Here is a 21,518-nt window from a genome sequence, read left to right as displayed (position 1 = left end):
TTCCTCTCCTGCAAAACGTTTTGGCAGGGTGCCCACAGAGCATCACCAGCCGTGTTTTGGGTCACTGGCCTGATGTTCAGCATGGAAATGGAAGCCAGAGCAAAGCCAGCTGCAAGCCCAGACACTGGGATGAAGGCACACAAAGCAAAGGTGCCTCCACAAAGTGCTCCTGGGCAATGTCCAAGGACCCCTCACCTCAGGACTGATGAGAGCAGGGTGCTGAAGCTGGTTTGGTGTGTTTGTCACAAAAAGCAGAAACTGTGTCACCTGTGTTTGCTGATTCCCTTGACAGAAAGGTGTCTGGTGCAAATGACAAAATAAGAGCTATCAAAGAGCCTGGGAAGCTTTCTCTGTAGGTAAAACTTTCAGGCTCCACGAATACAGCAAAGTTAAGGAGATATTACAGAGTCAGTTAATGCTGCCCTGAATTTCTGCAAAGCTTGGCAATGAGTTTATGTCCTTTTGGGGTTCACTTCTAACAGAGCACAGGGGAGAGAGTAAGCACTTTTGGTATGAAAATGTGACCACAAATTTTACATGGTGTGCTCATCCAGCTGGAGACTAAAGGCTGGACACCAAGTCAAAATAGGAAGAACTATGAATATCAGAATTTTTTAGGAATGGCTTCTCAGCATAGCTCAGACCAAAAATCATTAGCAGAAATTCAGCAAGCAAGTATAACATAATTGTGAGATAGAACTAGACAGCTTGTAAAAAATGAGCAGTGCTTGTTAGTCTAATCATACAAGTGAAGATAACATTCCATGTGTTTATTTTGATTACAACTATTTATGGAAACAAAATACTGCACACTGCTATTTCTTTCTGTACAGGAAGCACTGATGATTGAATATTGTATAAAGAATACATGAACAGTAGATGTTTGTACAGATAACTTTAAGGAAGATTTTAATCACATTGTGTGCTCTTAAAGTCTTGAGTTTTCTAAGGTGGAAGCAGAGACTTAGTAGAAAAAAAAACCCTCTGGATTTTTCATGATGTTGTATACTTCTATGAAATAGAGTGTTTGTTTTTTCATGTGGAATTTCACCATAGTTTTTTATATTCAAGTGAGGTTTTAATATATTCTCACCATTGAAGTAATAATTTCAATTTTACTGCTATTTTATTTGTGTATTTTTGGATCCATACAGAGTTACATTGTAATGTCAGAAGTAATGAATTAATGCAAACAAGGTTCCAGTTTGAAAAGTTTACTAAACATTTTAGAAGGCTTTACAGGGAAATGCTTTTAAGTGTTTTAAGGAAAGCATCATTTTTGGGAATTAGACACTGTGCATATGTGTTCATTTAAGCACCTAAATCCAGTTGTTTTCCCTCAGGAAAGTAACAAAAGTCTTTGAAACATCCGGCCCCTGGACCTTTAAGGTACCCAAACTTTTACAGTTAGGGTTTTAAGACCAGATTTTATGGGATTTGGGAATCCATAAGCTTTAGAAAGCTTTCAAAAGTCTCAGCTTTTCATTTTTCTAAGCCTCAGTTTCCATGAAGCAGTGGTGGGAATTCTCTTCTCCCACCCTTTTTGTGTTAATTCACTGTGGGTATGTGACTGACCCAAAGACTGAGCACTTTTGTAGGCCTAGAGGAAAAGGAGAATAGAAAAGGTGGAAGGGAGAAGAGGGACAGGAATCAAAGGAATCACTGACAAATGGCAGTCGGTATATTAACGAAAAGATTTATTTTTTAATTATGTTTTTGCAGTCTTTAGAAGTGCTTACAGATTTAAGAACACATGATGATGATGCACAGGCACATTAATTTTTAGAAGCAGTTGTGCAGATTTGACCCAGCTCTGCACCTCCAGGAGGCCCAGATTGCAGCAGATCCACAGAGAAACCACTGAGCACACCATTTTTACCACAGCACAGCATGAAGTAGCTTACCATGGAGCACTTAGTGGCAACTGAAACATTCCAACATTAAACACCCACGGATTGGTCAGAGGAAAAAGGGCAGGTTTAAGCAAAGCAAGTGTTCAATGGATCTCTTCTGGAGGAAGCTAAGTCAGAGCAGGTGCTTGTGAGGTGCTCCAAGAGCTAACAGGTGTGCATTGTGTGGGACCACACCTGGCAAACCCCTGTAACACCTCTTTGGTGGAGAACAGCACCGATGGTTTCACTCTGTGCATCCTCCTCTGCTGGTCTCATTGCGCTAATTGTTCCTGCAGACTGAGCTGCCCAGCTCCCGTCTGAGAGATTTGGAAAAAAATGCTCTAACCAGGTGAAATTTCATCTGGCCTTACTAAAAAGAGGAGGAGATGCCTTTCATCAGTCTTTGCTCTCTGTCTGGTGTTTAAAGAGCCTCGCTCTTGCTGCAGACACAGAGGTGGAAATGTGATGCTCCAGACTGTCAGAGAGGAGTAACTTTATCACCTTCTCCAGTGAGTTCCTGCCCAGAGTTCACATTGGTCTCATGCCTGCATCCTTAGTTGATAAATCCACAGCCAAGGGTAATAAATCAGTGTGCAGGGCACATCTTCTGTCAAAGTCACCCACCTGGTCCAAGCCCCATTTATAGGAGTGAGAGCACAATTTATGATGCACCAAAGTGTCTACAGCCTTTATATCCGTCGTATTTTTGCTCCTCTCTCTGAAATCCCTGACAAATGAGCTTCAATTTTTCTCTCCCATTTCTGATCAGGCCTAATCTAAGAATATATCAGCATGGAAGTATTTCAGTTGAGCAGCCTCTGATACCAGGCAATGCTGATCTCCACTGCTGTTGTTTTCAATGATGCTAGCAACATTAATTCCAGCACTGACAGTCTCCTTCTGCAGCCCTGAATGTTTTGGGTTCTTTGCCTAGATGGGGTGAAAAAATGGGAAACTTGAAGCTCATTTGAAGGTCTCAGATAGGTTGTAGGCCTTGAACAGTCCTTCAGTGTTGTGACAAATCTGATGCTTTGGAGCTCCACCATTTCCATGTCCTTCTGTGCACAGTATGTATGGCTGGTTCAGAGATCACAGGGGCTCTTTTCTACTGTTGGCTGCTATCAAGTACACATGATTCTCTCTTCAGGATGAGAAGGTTATTTTAGATCTATTCTGCACTTCTACTTCATAATGCCTTGACCCAACCAAAGATTAGTCAAGAAATTAAGCTGTTATTGCAGTTGAAACATAGGTGGAATGCTGCTAACCTTACACGGGGAAGTTGTTGGCTGTGCTGGAGCCAAGACAGATGGTCACTTAGGGAATGTTTCTTTTATGGCAAGTGCTCATTTGAGTAGGAATATTTCTAGCTGGATGAGTCACCTCTTTCTCAATTGCTGCATCAGATACCAACACATGATTTTTACACAAGGATATTCAAAGATGTGGCACAGGCTAAAAATGCATCTTCAAACCATCCTGCAAGGGTTTCTTTCTCTACTGGAAATATTATGGCCCATGTAGATGGATTAAAAAAAAATTCCTCCACTGTTTTATTTTTACTGAAAACTGTGATGAAACATCTTTTTTCTTTTCTTTTTTTACAAAATCATGTTGTACTCATATACAAAATCAGTCCCATAACAGCAAAATGCACAAAATCATAATAAAATTTCTCTGTTTAATGTAAAAATAAGAAACTTAGAGTAAAGTGCAAAAATTAGAGCGAACATTTCTATTCTGTGGCTCTTCAGCAGCAGGTTTGGCTCTTCCCTGGTTTGGAGGACGAGGACCATCATCTGCATGCTGGTTGCCATGGAGACTCCCATCGCTTTTGGAATCACAAGTTTTGCCTGAAAGGAAACACTCCTGCACTGTGAGTTTTTAAGGACCAGAGAGGTTTCTATTTGTCAGCACACCACATACTAGATTAACCACCACATCTAAGCAGGTGGGAGGGAAGGCAGTAAAATATTTTCTAGTAATTAGCGGCAACATATTTAGTCTGTTTAAAATCCACAAAACACATAAATAGAACTACAAGACTTGCTGCATTAGATTAGGTTGTTATGGCATCAAATCTGTTATCTCAGCATCAGCTACTTCAAAGGAGAATGACCTTTGGTCACAGAACATGAGCATGGCAATAAATCCCTCTGACTCCTGCAGCAGGCAGGACTGAGGTCTCTCTTGGGTAGGTAAGGCTCTCCCATAACTCCATCTTTCCTAGGAAAACATGTGTACATGAGCAGTTCATGGGTCTGCCCCTGTGAAGAGCTGTCTAATGTTTATCCATTCTATCTGCACTCCCAGAAGGGCTCTGGGGTTTGACAGCTCTGTCAGATTCATCCTCACTAGTGCCAACCAACACCTGGGATTGCTCCGAAGGTGAAACTTGTCTGGCCCTAAAGATTTTGTAGAAGGGTAATGTGTATATGTTAGCATGAATTTCTGGCTTGACAAAACTATGGTTATTCAGAAGATCAATATAAAGAACTTGCAAGATTAGGACCTAGTTCTGTGCTCTTTGTGAGATGGTAACTAAATAACTACCTGTTAAATCTCCAGCTTTCATCTGATTCCTTCTTTTGAGGCTGTTTTGCACATCTGTGGGGCCATCAACATACTTCATTGCAATAGTTGGGGTCTGGTCCTTCTTTTGCTGAGCCTGAGTAGCTGAAAGAAGAATACAAAAGGACATTTAATTGGATTGTATTATTGTTCATTTGTTAAAGGAGGAAAATATGTGTTGAGTTGACTCTACCTGGCTGATGAGAACTTGTTATGGTTTCAGTCTTGCCTTCTGGAAAGGACTGAACAGATTCATGGCCAGAATCTAAATCTTTCATTGGTCTTCCCATAATCTCATTCTCAGTTGCAGATTTATTTCGAATGAGGAAATATGTGTGCATTTTCCCTTTGCCCTTTACTTCTATTTCTCCTCTTTCAGTAATCTCAAAATTCTTGTATTTTAGGCACCTAAAGTATCAGAAGCAAAATGACACATGAAAATTCAAGACAAGTAAAAGTGACACTGATGTTTTCAAAGAGCTGAGTGATCAAATCAAACAGTCTGGGGAAAAGAGTCTCAATTTGTGAACAACGAGGATTTGTTTCAACTGTTTATTCAAGCCTGCTGTGCTTCCATAGCATTACACATACAGCCTGATCAAAAATTAATGGATCACATAGTCAAATACTTCAGTAGGGTGGAGGGTTCTTATTTACCAGTAAATAGAAATGAAGAACTGAGGCAGCCAATATCAGCTAGACAGAATTATCCCCAGTCATTCCATCAGAGACGGCAATCAGGTCTGTCAAGCATGATTGTCTCATTTATTTTACATCCAGGCTTGCTATTCCCAATTGCCATTTTCACCTATCCAGAAATGGCCATTTGATTTTCTCTGGCACTGCCATGAGGCTGATCAGCCTGCAGTTTCACCATGTCCCCCTTGCCATTTTTCCATACAGCTGTAGCTTTCCTCAGCTGCTACAGTGCTGACAGAGCTGACAGCCAGCAGCCCTGCAGTGCCACCACCCAGCTCTCATTGCCTCAGATCCCTTCTGCTCCTGTGCATTTCTGTGATTGAGATGTCTCAAAAGATCCCTGCTCTGATCCTCTTCCAATACTCACAGCTCACCTACTCCTTGAACCCTGACTCTTGGTGCAGGGACCTTGAAGGTTTCATCAGTGAAGACCAAAGCAAGAGAGGCCTTGAGTAACTCAGCCTTTCTTCAGGGCACTGTCACTAAATCACCTGCCACAGCAGGTCCGTGTTTCTATTTATATTCTAACATTGCAGAGCTCCTCTGACTGCCTTTGAACTTTGTTTCCCATTTCAGTGCCAGCTGAGTTCTCATTTTCCCAACATCATTCCTGTGTGCCCAGACAATGTTGTTGTACTCCTTCCTTTGTAGTTTGTCTTTGCTTCCCCTCTTGCATACAGATTTTATGCATACATAAAGTTCTTGGAAATGTAGTAATAATTTTTTACATACATGAGTTTCTGGAAAGTAAATTACAGCATGAAAAGGATAGCTGTTTAAGCAGTTCATCCTTAGTAAGGGTAAATGAAACTGTTTCACTACAAATTATGCTGCTCAATCAGGGAGATTTCAAGCCTTTTGTTATTAAATGTTCTAGATGTTCTGACTGCCTTTCTAGCACCTACATCAATTTATCAGTATTTCCAAATAAGTTATCACTTTTTTTTTTTTATATTTTGCTGTCTAGCATGGAGACTCTCAAACCTCTGCTTCTGTATGTAGGTACATTTGGAATAATTAGGAAAAAGATCAGACTCCATGAGTGACTAAGCACCATCTACGCTGAAAGGTGCAGTGCCAAGGCAGTGGATTTGAGCAGGTAAGGGTTCCCTCAGGGTTACTCACTGATAGGCACTGGAGCTCAGGTGGATTTTGCTGGGGACACCGTGGCTCTCCATGCGGGAGGCGATATTCACCGTGTCTCCAAACAAGCAGTACCGAGGCATCTTTTCTCCAACAACCCCCGCCAGGACAGGACCTGTATGGATCCCAACTCGAATCTTTACAAAGATAAAACACCCCCCAAAAATGTCACTTGTTATTTAACATCTTTCTTAATGCTGTGCAACCACCGAAAAGTTCACGTCAACACAACACTGGACGCCAGTGCTGTGATGATATCAAATGTATATGTGATGTTGTGATGATATCAAATATATGGATGGTATCAAATATCCACAGGGAGAGGCTCCTCATGGAAATGTGCACACATGGGCCTTGCCCAAAGCCAAAGAGGAGTCAGAAGCAGCTCTTTAAGCTGCTGCTGCAATACATTACCCAGAAGCTCAGCACAAGAAGCAGACAGACACGCATGCACCTTTGTGTTGACTTACCTGGATAGGATTTCCAGAAACTGGGTTCTGTACTCCTTTGGCTGCCATTATCATGCCCAAGGCAAAATTAGCAACTCTCTCTGCGTGAGTGGGCACAGGCACAGGGACTCCCCCCACCACCATGTAGGCATCTCCAATCGTCTCCACCTTTAATTGAGAGGGACAAGCACGTGAGCGTGCCAGGTGCATCTCACTCAGGTTAGTGGTTTGCTCTTCTCATCTGCACCAACTCCCCCTTTCTCTTAAAAGATGCTTCCAGTCCCTGAAAAGCTTTAGCACACATGAGTTTCCTTGAGATAGAGATCCTTTCCTTCACTCCACACTGAAAGTTTCATGGCGTTCTATCCCTGCTCACTTGACCCACTTTAGATATCTGTGTGAGAGACCCTAAGGAGAAAGGACTGCTGTGCAAGAGCCAGACTGTTTGGCTTCCTCTTACCCTGGGTGTATGCAAAGAGCTGGCCTGAGGCACAGCCTCCTGAGCCAAAGGTGGTTACCTGATAGATGAGTGCTGTTAATTAGCTCTAACTCACAATTAGTGCTAAAAGCGTATTTTTTGTTTGAGAGAGATTTATTTTTAAAAAGTCACAATACAGCAATGGAGCCCATTCACTGTTGATTATGATTAAGGAGTTCACACAAAATTAAGGAGTCTCCAGGATCTCACAGAACAGAGTGTGAGCTAAACAATTTGGGAGCATCCTTCCCTACAACCAGCTGTTTTCCCACAACAGCTGCAGCCTGCAGGACAAATGCGGAAGGGTTTGTCCTCTTTCAGGCATCCAGTCTCCTTGAAATAAATGCTAAAGTGCCTGGGAAAAACTTTGGATTTTGTTCCTGTAACAGAAATTTTGCTGGGAATAGAACAGACCCATTTGAAAAAGAGAATTCCTAAATGTTCCACTGTAAAAGCCTGTTACATGGTAATGAAATCTTCTAAACTGCTCTTATGAGGTTTCACTGGCCCATTTCTCATCAGTAAAAAAGAAATCTTTTAGACTAATTGACTTTCTTAAAAAATTAACACCAATTGGAGAGTGGAAACATAATATTTGGGCTTTTTCATTAAGACAATGACTTCAAACAGTCCCTCATTTCAATCCCAAAGAAAGTGTTCCTGTCCATGCCTTCTATCAGACAGCCAAACCCACAGTGATACCAGTAATTTTCTGTAACAAATTAAAAACAACTGTAAAAAGCTACTAATGCAAATAGATGCCCTAATTATTTTTCAGCCATAGTAAAATATTTAATTTAACAAGACTTATTCATAACTTCAGATGTTTATAAGTTTGGGCCAAGTTTCTTTGATCAATGTCACTATTTCATTGCTTTCCCAATTCCTTGCAATAGTCATCTCATCCTTGCTCTCTGTACTCCAGTAACTTCCTTCAATATTAATAGGAGTTATATACAGGCTTCAAAAGGAGATTATTATAGTGACAGATCATTTACTTATGATGGATGATTTAGATAGAATATGATGCTAATTCATCCTGAAATCTGTGGACCATGTCCTGGATTCTTCAATTATTGAATACAGATTCCTTGCCAAGGAAGAAATGCTTCTGATTTCCCAGTACAATTTATTGTGGGATGAACTGCAAGCCTTGCCTGAGCAAAGAATAAATGAGATTTGGATTTCACCCTTTACTATTTCTGCCTTCCTAAATATTTAATGAGCTGAGGGCAGACAGAAACTTAGGAACTGTTCTTCAGCACATCAAATCTGGTACCTCTGGAAGTGCTGATAACACTATTATTGTAGGCCAGCCAGGGCTCTGATCTTTCCAGCACAGTTTGGAGACCACATGTACAGTCTAGGTCTGGTTGATGCTCTGTGGGGCTTAGCAGGAGAGGATACCATTGCTGAAGATCTCCATGAAACAGAAGCCTAACTATTGCCTGGGTATTGTCTATAATGCTATTTCCCACCAAAAGAGACAATGTCAAAGTGACCTATTTAGAAGAGGTTCAAACAAAGAACTAGGCAAATTATTCATGTTGGATAGGCATTTGAGAAAGCAGGGAAAGAGAGACGTATAAAAGAAGAGCCATTCTGGTATTAGCATTGTGGAAAGAGACTTTAGCCTATGATAGAAGTTGCATTCCTGTCCAATAATGTCCACTTCTCCCTGTTTTTCAGTTTGTGTGGCCACTACAAATAGGTAATATTTTATGGTTTAATCAACAATTATGCAGTGGTGAAGAGGATTTAAGTACATTAAAACAAAACAAACAAAAACCCAAACAAACGAACACCAAAAAAATCAGCAAAAAAATTCTGCAGCCTTTTTTGATCAGCACCTACCTTGTACACATCATGCACTGTGGTCAGCCTGTCAAATCTCAGGTACATTGAATTTAACATGAGAACTATCTGAATAGGCTCACACTGGGCACAAATGTTGGTAAAGGTCACCACATCACTGAACAATATAGTGCACTCCTTGAACTCTCCTGTGGGCAGAAAGAGCAGTGGTATTTGTAATGGCTGCACAATCACAGTATCTGTTTGAGACTTGTTTGAAAAGATCATTCTACAGCCTCTCAGTTGTAATAATCATACGTGGGTGCTGAGATGAAGGAGAGGTGTCAGAGTATATCAATACAGGAATAATTGCACATCTCAAACAGCCCAAACGTGAATGCACCATATACAGGAAACACTTCACTCATTATCCCTAATTTCATATATGTGCTTACTAATGGGAATTTAAGCATATTATTGCTACCCTTAATAACAATGGGAATCACCATGATCCTACATTTATAAATAGTATAAAGGTACTAAGAGAATTTTCTAGCAAAGACCTCTTTCTTTACTCCCTTCCCTTCTGAGCCCTCATTTCCCTGTATACCCATGTTAAAACCAGAATCTCAGATTACTGCTGAAACACTGAATTTTGTTCACTGAATGGGCAGCACTACCACCTTTCACCACCTTAGAAACAATTTTGGCAAAGAGCTTCCAAAGCTTTCTTTGAAAGAACGGCCTAATTTTCATTATCAGTGAAATATCAGTCTGTGATCATCATCCTACCCACAGATGTCACCAAGTAGGGAAAGGACTTCAGGGCAGTGGCAAATGGGCTGTGCCAGCACCCCAGTCTCTCTCTGTCCCCATCCCCACTGCACAAATCCCACACCCCAAACGCATCCTGTTCATTCACCTGCCTCAACTCTCTTCCCCTCTTTCAGCTGGTTGGCCACGTGCTGGGGCAGCATGGCGTAGAGCAGAGCTTCCGTCTTCTTCTTCTCCTCCTCCAGGTGCTTGGACAGGATCCTCAGCTCCTCCTTCTTCCTCTCCAGCTGGCTGGAGAGCTCCATCTCTGCCAGGCGCTGCTGGTTGAGCAGGATCAAGTCCCTGGTGACGTCGTGGGGCGCGATGTCGGCGATGTGCATCTGCCGCTCCTCCAGCTCGTGCAGGGAGCGCAGCAGGGGCGAGCAGAGGTACAGCATGCACTGCAGGGGCTCCATCCACATCATCTGGCCTGTGGGGAACCAGGGGGCGAGGCTTTTCAGCAGGGTGGCCCTTCACAGGGGGCTCTGCATTACTGGTGTGAGTTCTAGGGGTGAGTTCTGAGGTCAGTGGGTTCCTGTAGGGTCTGGATGATCACAGGGATTTATTTCCTAGGAGTTCGAGGTGAACTTGTTGAGCAGAGCCACGCTGGGCAAACAACAAAATTTTGGAACCCAGGAAGCAGTCACTCCCTCAGGTGCTGCAGGTACGGGGCAGAGACCAACTAGGATTCAATTCCCTCCTCCTCATGAGGAACCCCAGTGCTCACAACATCTCCCCTCTCCTTTCTGCTCCTCTCTGTATTTTCTCTTCCCCTCCTCCTAGTTCTCAGGCTGTTCCTGAAGCCAGTCATTCAGAATCATGCACAGGGGAACTGAGACTCACAGTGATTAAGCAAAACATTTGAAGTTTAATTTCACAGTGCATAGTTTGTGTCCCAGTAAAGTCAATGGCACTTTCCTCCCTGGAAATTGGAGCTTTCAGTTACTATCATAATCTAAATAAGCAGTAACAAAAATGCCTGAAATGTAAAAGGGATTTTTAGTGGGAAATCTAGTTTTTTAGGTTTTGGTTGAGGTACTATTATTATTATTATTATTATTATTATTATTATTATTATTATTATTATTATTATTATTATATTCCTATTTCTTTCTCCCTTACCTCATTCCCAGGGCTATTGGATGAACAGCTTTAAAACTAAGAGGATTGAAACATCAGAAATACGTGTGAACAAACCACTAGACGATAACAGGAAGTACAATTGTACCCATGGCTGGTCAAAGTTCCTTGTTTTGGTAGCATTACTTTTTTCAAGGTTGTTCCTAAACCCTTAATTTTTTTCTGAACCCCAGGAAAACAAGATTTGACACTCATTACACAGAGGTGAAAGGAGACAAGAGAAAATTAGGTCACATTACATAGTTATAAAAGAAAAACTGAAGTCACAGAACAATTAAACCAAATGCCATCATAGTAAATTACACCAAGCAGAGGATCATCCCATATTCAGTCCTCTCAGTAAAAATAAAGCAAATACAATATCTTTTTTGCTGAGATAATTTTAACTGGTAAACTCTCTTATGTGGCTTTGGGGGGGTGTGTGAAGACAGAACCTGAAAATGTGCTACAAAAAATAAAAGCACAGAGAACTAATCTATTTTTAATCACATTGGAAACCCAGCCAGTAGCAAATAACTCCCCTCAAAGGCATAAATAAAGAACAAACCATGTATTCACATGTGGGTTTTGCAGCATCAGAAAATCACCATATTTCTAAGCCTTTCAAATAGGAGCAGAGTTGCTGCTTCTGACTGAAAGCCTTTAAAATCTGGTGAGGCGACAGCAGAATTTGTGTACAAGCACCTACTGCTTCTCTAAAGAGAACCATCTAATCTCCTCACTGGCCAAAGGCTATTTATAGGGCTGGAGTGAGGTCAGGAGTGCACCTCAGCCTAATTCCTGCTTTAATATCAGCACTTAGGCTATTGCAAACACCGAAGTACCTCTCAGCTCTAGCATTGGCCGCTCTCTCCATGACTCAGGCATCATCTCTCTTCTAGTCTGGAACACAAATTGGCTGTTGATGAATTTCTGAATGCTGGAGATGGTGAAGGGCACTTCTGGGTGGATGATCCTGAAATACTGATCCAAGCAGATGCCCATGGTCTGAAGGCCAGGTACAATCTTTTGAATGCTCACCCCAGCTTGCTTCACTTTGAGCTTAAAAGGAAAATATGGACCAACGTTACAATTCATGTCCCTTTGGGTTCAGACCAAGCAACTGTTCATACATTTCCACAGACTCAGCCTTCCTAGAGCACATGGCTTATTTCTGAGCTAAGTTTCTACCTTGTCAGTGTAGTGCCACACAGCCCTGAACGCACGTCCTTCATAGCAAGACAAGGCCCAAGAAAGGAACGTTGTTATTAAAATGTTCCATCCTGTCAATTGTGAAAAACCCCCAAACTACCTGCTATCATCCCTGCTTGCATTTGTGCAGGCCTCACAAACAGCCTTACAGGAGAAAATTTGAGAATTTTGCAGGAGAAAATTTGAGATACTGGAGTGTCTTGTATTCCAAAACGAAAATAACTGTGGCATAAAATGCCTTGGCAAATATTAATTTTCTAATAGATGCCATGGGTTACTTTCTCTTAATGAAGTGTAAAGGTTTAGTAATTTTCCTTTACTCTGCTGACCATACATGAGCTCTTTAATTCTGCAGAAACGGTCTTCTCTGCTTGTCATTGTTATTGAAGCTCTGACCCTGCTACCAGGAACGGGTATATGACTTTTATTCTTTGAACACTAGTAATTTAATTAAATTATGCATACTGGCCTTCTTTCTAGGCCAGTAAAAGAAAGGTTTTAGGTTTATGGTTAAAGGTTTAAGACTCTGTACTTTGGCAGATGTGGGCAATGGCATGAAGCAGATTATATGTTCTGGCATCTCAATCATGACAATGCCAAAACACGTTCCTTGAGAGGAATGTATTCAGTGTTCTTCTGCTGTCCATCCTCAGCTCTCTTTTCTCTGCTCCTCTCTTAAGCCAATATTCTCTCCACAGGGTTCAGAGCAGGAGGACCTGCAGCTTGGTGGGAGCCCAGGTGAGCTGGGGAGCAGCAGAGGGCAGCCCTGCCAAGGGGCTGCAGAGGTGTGTGCACAGCAGAGGAGACAGTCCTGCCCCAGCAGGTACAGAGATTTTGGGCTCCCAGAGGGGCTGCATGCTGCCTGAGGCAGTGGGTGGCTGGGCTTTGCCAGCAGGAGCGTGTAGGAGCAGACTCAGGCAGCACATGGAGCCTCAGCTGCCAGCAAAGCCCTCCAAGCCCTGGGCCAGATTGGTAACTGGGAGAGAGAGGGAAACTGTAAATGCAAAGCCAGTTTAAAGGATGGGACATGGTTCTGGTATATCCAGGGACAGGAAGATGACCAGAAACCTCAAAAAATTCTGCTCAGTATTTGGTAACAGATAGACTGCAGCAATAAACCTTGCTGGCATATCTGCAGGTATTTCAGACATGGAAACTCAGGGAATTCAAAGGAGATTCCTATCTGCAGTGATAGAGAGCGTGTCTCTGTACGGAGTATTTCTACAAATGCTGTAAGTGAGTGCACACTGCACACAGAGCACATGCAGCAGAACCGTAGGACAGTCAAAACAAAGGGAAATTACTCTGAGGTTTATGCAAACTAAGGGCCCTGACCACATGCTTGTCCTACCTCTTTGTCAAAAACCATATGAAAAGGAAGTCCATTGCAAAATGTTTTTGTGTCAATCCAGAGGCTCTTGGGATAAACAGGATCAAATCCTCTCAGGAGCTTACCTGTGGGGAGATAAATGTGTCGTTTTTAAATCAGGCTGCACTTCATAAAACCAACCAGCATGACTTTTTATCACTCAGTGAGACAGGACCCTGTATCACAGTGAGTGAAGGCAAAGCAAACAGTGTGTGGGCCCAGAAATGTGCCCCCATCTGTGCTAAATGCTCTGCAGTGTAATCCACAGCTGATCAGCAACTAATCTGAGTTGGCTGAGTGTTTAAAACTTAAGCACACAAAAAACACAGAGCACTAGATGCATGAAATTTTGTTGAAAAAAATAAGAATAGATGAACAACTGTAGATGTTATTTCTCTATGAATCTGCAGATGCCATAGCAATATAACACAGGCACATGCCACAAAAACATGCACAGAAGTGGATTTAATACACTTTTCCAGCTACTAAGGAACACTAAGAGAAAAAACCCAGTGTGATCTGGGTTTTAGTCTCGTGTACAATAAACCATATGTACTATGTCTGTAGCACAGAGACAGAATTACTGTTTGGTTTCTAGTTTACTTACCCAGAGATTTTTTTACAAAATTGTCACAAATCTACAGTGCAGTTTGTGCTTACTAGCAGATATTTTTGTAAAAGGAATACAATGGGTAGAATATCAAAACAGCTAATCTTTTGAGTGAAGCACCCAAAAATTTTGATCTTCATGGTGTAAACTTGGATTCCCACCAGAATCAAAAAGATGATTACTTCCATTGATCTCTTTCCCCCTGAAGATGGCTATGACAGTTACTCCAGTAAGTTCTGCTGAGAATAAATGTTCAAGTCACTCAGGAGATAGGTGCAAAATATTGCAGACTTAGAACCTAGCTTTTAGACCTCTTATTGCTTCAGGGGAAGTCAGTGTGGGTTTTTAATTTATCACAGTCTGGCTCTTGATAACTCACACTTATAGCTAAAGAATTATATATATTTTTTTATTAATAATGCTAGTCTAAAATTTTATTTTAAATATGTATTAATTTCTTACTTAGTACAGCTGCCCTTGTAATGCATGTGACACTGCACCAGGTGATACCAGGTTCAATTTTTCACTCATCCCAGAATGCAGACATCTAGGCAATACTGAGCTAGATTCTCATTCCTTTTGGGGAATCAAAAGATCCTAACTGAAAAATTCTTTCCATTTTATAAACATATATAAACATCTAATACATAAAGGCAAGAACAGAGATTTCAAGATTAGCAGTAGACTTTTGGTAGTGGAGGATGTAATTTGGCTTTCAAAATTTACTACAGTTGATAATTTTGGAAAGGAGTAGTATCCACCAAGTTAAAAAACACACTTTTAAATTCAGCATCTTAATCTAAGTGACATGAGAATGAAGAATCAAATTCACCACACAATAGCATTTTACAGAAGAACACTTTTCAGATGAAAGCCCTGTTTAAGAGACAAAAGTGACAGGTCATATTCCACTTAAGTATCTGTCATTACTAAGCATGCTTATTATCTGCAATTTTTCTTTGAGCATCAATGTCAAACATTGAAAGAAACTTAACCAGAAACATTTTGAAAAGTTGCAGAGGAAATATAAATGGTAACTTCAAAATGGATGGGTGGGTGGAGATAGGGAGGCTTACTGAATTTCTCACTGAAGAGACTCAGAAATGATAACAAGCTCCCTCTGAATGATCTCTCACCTTTTCCTAATGTAATTATTCCTCTCAATGTTTTCCAGTGACTTTTCTTAACAGGACAAATGGAGTTTCCTCTGTCTCCATTTGTATTCTTGGCTTTTTCAAGGTCCTGTTGAAATAAACCCAAAGGGAAATTCAAGGGTGTTTTTATTTTAAATATAATTTAGTGATGATATATAATAATTAAATATAATTTAGTGATGAAATATAATTTATGGTGATAATGAATATTAAAATACCTCTTTATTCAGTTGGTTCTCAATTTGTTTTTCAGAGTCAACAAGACATTGAGATGAGGAAGAAAATTCATTTCTTTCTTTGCACGGAAATAGAGGGTTTTGAGTGACAAGAAAAACAATATGTTCTTTTTTCCCAGTTCTTTCTTCTTCTTCTGTTTGATTGACTATTTTCATTGAAATCTCAATGTTAAAAAAATCCAGGGCTGCTGCACCGATGATTCCTGAAGGGGAAACAAAAGACAAGGTACTGCCAAGAACAAAACCTTTTCAATTCCCCTTTTAGAGGGCCCCCAGTGGAATTTCACTGTTTCAGAAATCACTTTCCCAAAGAACTCTGGAAGAAGAAAGCAACATATGTCGTCCTTGCTACAGCTGCCATGATGAGAATATGCTCACAGGAGGTCAGCTTCAAAGTTACTGCTGCTTTTGCTTTGGCTGGGGACAAATGCTGATTTTCACCAGGAGCAGCTCAGCAGGACAGCTGAAGAATGTGTTCAAGTAGCCATAGAGCAGTGATATGAATTCCCATCAGCCCAAAGAGTGCAGGGAGTCTAAAGAGATTCTGCTATACAATCTATTTCAGTCATCGAAGAATACTGTATTTTGAAAGGAAGGAAATATCTTTCATGCAGATGCACAATCAGTTCTCTCATTTCTGGTCAGGTATTAGGCAAAATACTGGACATTAAAAGCTCTGTCTGAAATTCCAAATAGTTCTGTGCTTTCAATATCAAGTAAGTTTTGATGAACTTCTAAATTCACCATCATTTAGGAAAGAAAGGAATATGACCTTCTCTTACAGACCTATAGCTCTCTAATGCTTGCACAAGCACAGCTCTGGAGATGCTGGTAAATGCTGGTAAAAGATTCAAGTTGGAGCAGCTTTCAGTAGGAGTTTCACAGATTGGATGTACTACAGGGTGGATGAATGCCTTCAACTCAACTAGAATTTCTAGTTAAAAAGCACGAGTCACCGAGAATTAATAATCAGACAGAACACACACCATGAATGTGAAATCTTCTTCCAGGGAGCGAATTTTATAGCAAGAATGGACATTTATGGCCTGGGTTGTCATACCCAACATTTCATCAAATTTTGATGAAATTTACTGGGAGCTAGGAGGGATCAGGCAGTAGGGAAATATTGAGTTCAGAGTCTGGACACTGAACTCCACCTGGCCTCAACTCCATGGCCAGGCCTCATCTGAAAGAAGATACTGAACTCTGAGTGCACCTGCAAACATATGATTACCCTGTATGCATATTGCATTGTTGTACTCTGCATTAAGTCTCATTACCTGGAACAATATGGCACAGACCTCTTCTGTCTGAATAGTAATGTAAATGCATTGACCCATCTTCATTCTTTTCTACTCTAAAAGATGGTGCATTCATCTCCTGAGGGGGAAAAAAAACCAACAAAAAAAATCTCAATATCTTTTTTCTGGAAAAGTCGACTTTTTCAGAAAGTAGACTGATGAATTCCACTTGTACAAAAGCATCTCATGCCTAAGTAACATAAACTGTAATATAAATAAGCTGAAAAACAGAAAAACAAATATTCTCACCTATGAAGAAAATCTGCTGTGCATTAGAGCCAATGTAGTAAACAGTATCTAATGTTGAGGACTAGTCAAAACCAATCATTTTTAGAAAATATCCTAACATTTGGAGTAATCTGTTTCAGAATGTACCAGAAGAGAACATGCTTTGGTGATTTTTTTCATTATTTATTCACACCTATGAGATGCTGTTCCTTGTGTTATGAACTCTGGCAGAGTCCATCCATCCATCCATCCCTGCTCAGCAGTTACTAGTCAGACTTGCCTGGTAAGAAAGGGACAGGTAGCTGTGCAATGCATCCAGGTTCTCTATGAACTCATAGAGATTTCCACCCAGCGTCCTCAGCATGTGGTCGTAGCCTGAGCGCTTACAGAATTCAAAGAAATACTTTCCAAACTCCCTCAGAACAATGTCAGCAGGGACACCTGGCAAAATAAAGATAACTTAAAGAATAAGAAAGGTTTGGAAGTTCTTGCAGTGCTGTGAGGTGGATTAAGACTGAAGGCAGAAAATTTGCAACATAGGGAAGGCATTCCCAAGGGCACAGGGGACAAAAGCTGGGCAGCAGACTCAGGCCTGACCCAGGCTGATCCATTTTTCAGGCATGCTAACACATACCTAATACTTTGCAGGCTTTGTCGACAAGCTGCATTGTGATCTCATCTTTGTAAACCTCAAAAGTCAAGAAAGAATCCTGGACTCCAGCCTGCAGCCTACAACAGAGAAGACAATATCCTTTTCTCAGCAGTGCTGTAAGTACAACGTGCTTGGGTGACCCAAGGGGCATTTCTTAAATACTCTTTGCTGTGAATGAGCTCCTCAACTCCCTCAAGTGTTGCATTGGAGCACACTACTTCACCTAATGATGTAAGTTTAATATTAAAGTGCTTTAAATTAATTAAATTGCTTTAACATGGCTGAATGGTGGTGTCCACCTCACCATTTCTGCTATTTCACATTATGGTATTACAGTAAACTCTTTCAAGGATTAGGACATCTGTGGGGTGCGAGAGCAAGTGGAGTCTTAGTTTGTCTTCTGGTCCACTGGTTTGCTGTTCAATGTGGCCACAATATCAAGCTGTTGGGGCTCCCCAAACCTGGTGATTTTTTTATATTGGCTTCAATGGATGACAATATATCAAGGATGGATTATATGGCATCTAAGTATCATTTATGTATTTTGGAAATACCATGTAGCTCATAAAAACAAGACAAAACCAGATATGATAACAAGATTGAATGGGACTTTGAGCACTCTGTTCTAGTGGCAGCCTCTCTGCTCATGGTAGGGGGATTGGAACCAGACGATCTATGATTCTATAATTCAGCTGCTTTTCTGAGTACTGGAATTAAACTGACTTTATATTAAGGATGACATCTTTTCAGTGTAATTACTTCTCAATATTGTCACTGTGAGCCAGCAAGTCTATTGCAAATTTGTCTATAAGACTAAATGTCATCTTTAATTATCTGATATGACAAATTAATTGGGACAAATTAGTATCAGAGGATGAAGTGCCTTCTTACAAGGCAAGAAACTCTTGCTTTTGCCCTTTTAGTTACTCCTAATTATTACTCGAGATACACATCAGCTACCATTTACCAATAAGAAATTATATCCCCTGCTGCTGAATTCCTGAGCACCTTCTTTCAATGCATTTATTGGGAACACATTACCTTAATTTTTCCCATGTTTCTTCACCATACTTTTCAACCACCAAAGACTTCAGGCACGTGTTTATAAATCCATACTGCAAAAGCAAACATGTGAACATGGAGAAAATGTACTGGTTTCTCAAACGCTGCCCCAACATGCCACCTTTTTGTATTTCAGATTCCTCTGCTAATTTTATATTGCAGGAGAAGAAGTAATAACGCTTGACGGCCTAAAGAGAAAGTAATAAGGTTGGACAGCCATTATATCTCTCAGTAAACAGCGCAGCGTTTCCCTCAGCGTTTCACAAGCATTCAGCACGGGAGATCACGCCGTCAGAGGTGTTTTGCAGGGAAGGGCCGAGGCCGGGCCGGCCGGGGGTACCCTGTGCGCGGCTGCGGCCGGAGCCGGGCGCTGCGGCTGGGGCACAGCATCCCGGCACGGCTGCGGCCGGGGCACAGCATCCCGGCTCGGCTGCGGCCGGGGCACAGCATCCCGGCTCGGCTGCGGCCGGGGCACAGCATCCCGGCTCGGCTGCGGCCGGGGCACAGCATCCCGGCACGGCTGCGGCCGGGGCACAGCATCCCGGCTCGGCTGCGGCCGGGGCACAGCATCCCGGCTCGGCTGCGTCGGCCGCGGGGACCCGGCCGAGCCGCGCTGCCGCCTCCGCACCGCCAGCCCCGCTGGGACCGGGGCAGCGCCGAGAGAGAGGCCGGGAAACAGAGCGCAAGAGCCGCGGCGCGGTGTGCCCGAGCGCCGCACAGCCTGCGGGGCAGCACCCTGTCCCGGCACGGCGCACAGCCCCGGCTCTCGGGCTGGGGGCCAGCGGCAGGGGCTGCCCTTCTGTCTGTCCGTCCGTCCCCAGCAGGGGCTGCCCGTCTGTCTGTCTGTCTGTCCGTTCCCAGCAGGGGTTTCCCGTCTGTCCGTCCGTCCGTCCGTCCCCAGCAGGGGCTGCCTGTCTGTTCCCGGCCGCAGCTGTTTGTGCACGACAGGAGCGACCTGTCTGCATATCTGTCCCCAGCAGAAGCTACCTGTCTATCTGTCGGTCCCCGGCAAAGCTGGCTGTCTGTGTGTCTGTCTGTCCCGGCCCGCCCCGCCGCCCCGCTCACCATCCTGCCGCTGCCGCCGGTCCCGCCGCGCCGCCCGCTGCCGGCCCGGGGGGAGGCGGCCCGGCCAGGCCCGGCCCCGCCGCGCTCGCCCGCGGCGGTGGCACCCGGTGGCACCCGGTGGCACCCGGTGGCCGCGGGCAGGGACGCGCCGCCGGCGCTCGGAGCGGCCCCGAGCGGCGCGGTCCCGGTCCCCTCCGCGCCCCCCACGGGCCCGGCTGTTTTCCGCAGGAGAGGCGCGCTCCCCGCAGCTGCGGCTGTGTCGGGAATTCCGAGTGATGCCGAGGAGCATCCCGGGGCCGCGGCATCGCCGGCACGACGGCAGCTCCCGGCAGGTCCCCGTCCCGTTTGCCGCTGCTGAGCCCCGGCTGGACACTGTCTGCGGGTCCCAAGCTCCGGAGGGCAGGGAGCCCGGAGAGTGACAAGAGCGGGGCAGGTTTCTGTCAAGGGTTTCTTTAAACTGCCCTTAGCAGAGCAGGAGGAGAAATGGTGGAGTCAAAGCCACCCCCACCCAAGGACAGGAGGTTTGTGGGGAGAAACAGCACTTTCCATTCGACTGCTACTGAGCTGGGAGTTGCTGCTAGAGGCCTGACAAGAAGCAGAAGGTGAAGCTCCCTGCATGTGGCTGCCATCATCCAGGCTGTGTCTGCAGCCACCCAGCCTGTCTGAGAGGGAAGGACAGCAGCAGGGATGTTCACAGGAACGCAGTGATTGGTGTTAGGCGCAATGAATTCATGGGGTTTGCTGCTTGGCAGAGTTATCTCATTTCCTAGGTTTATTTTTTTAATAATTGTTTGTAGAGTGAGAGATTTGAGAGATTTGAGAGTCCTGAAGGAACGGAATGACGAACTGTGTGGGGGAAAACCCCTCTTCCCTTGATAAAGATGAGCTCTGTCCTCCACCAGCCAAACTGGCAGAGGCAGTGGATGCTGAAGCCCTGTGCCACCACCTCATTGCTGCTGTTTGCTGCAGGGGTTGTGGGATGCTGCAGGGGACTGTGCATTGAGCCAGGCTCTGTGCCTGTCTGGCAGGGAGGGTTTTGCTCTTGGTGTGGTGATTATAAGGAACCACCTTCATGGCTCTGTCTTTGATCCTCAGCCCTCTACTACTGCATGTGTTCAGCAGGCACATCAAAATCTGGTCCAAAGCCCTACACCAGGCTACAGAACTGCTGATTTTTTGGCAATCAGAGCCCTCCTACCAGTCCTGTGCTGTCTTTGCCCTCCCACAGCCTCCTCTGAACTCCCCACAGCCTTTCTGTCCCACACCACCCTGTGACCTCACTAAGAGACCTGTGTCTCCTCTCAAAAGCTGCCTCATGAGCCAAAGCCTGGTCAGAGCCAGGCCCAGGGGAAGAGAACTGACAAAATTCTGTGCCCTGCTGTAATCCCAGCGCTGTGTGCAGAGGACTAGTTTAGCACAGAAACATGTACACAAACCCCTCTGTATTTCCTGGACAGGATCAAATATTTGCTCAAACACACACCTGTTGGAGCTAGCATTGGCCAGCACAACAGATGGCCTATCTCTGGTTTTCTCTCCCTGCTGTGATTCCATGCCTGCTACAGGGCAAGAGGTGGTCCTGGACCCACAGACCCAGCCCCACAGCTCAGCCAGCAAGAAGAACCTGAGGGGAATAAACACATCATCTAAGAATTGTATAGGTATGCTTAC

At 43.5% G+C, this 21,518-nt stretch overlaps 1 protein-coding gene across 1 annotated transcript; it reads right to left on the bottom strand.

The window, feature by feature from the left end:
* Positions 1-3,593: 3,593 nt before the first annotated feature.
* On the bottom strand, positions 3,594-20,152 carry LOC311157339 (guanylate cyclase soluble subunit beta-2-like; the record flags this gene model as incomplete). Its single annotated transcript, XM_084211978.1, has 17 exons — positions 3,594-3,745; positions 4,446-4,568; positions 4,657-4,871; positions 6,288-6,442; positions 6,776-6,922; positions 9,087-9,235; positions 9,949-10,269; positions 11,804-12,020; positions 13,522-13,625; positions 15,286-15,391; positions 15,522-15,742; positions 16,820-16,919; positions 17,349-17,509; positions 17,703-17,797; positions 18,762-18,970; positions 19,123-19,518; positions 19,856-20,152. 17 exons carry the CDS (start codon positions 20,150-20,152, stop codon positions 3,594-3,596), a joined length of 3,168 nt encoding a protein of 1,055 aa, XP_084068104.1.
* Positions 20,153-21,518: the final 1,366 nt, after the last annotated feature.

The sequence above is a fragment of the Fringilla coelebs genome, assembly GCF_963513975.1.
Source record: "Fringilla coelebs genome assembly, chromosome: 10".
Taxonomy (NCBI): domain Eukaryota; kingdom Metazoa; phylum Chordata; class Aves; order Passeriformes; family Fringillidae; genus Fringilla; species Fringilla coelebs.
Note: the sequence above shows the minus strand (reverse complement) of the source record. Positions and strands in the feature narration are given on the sequence as shown.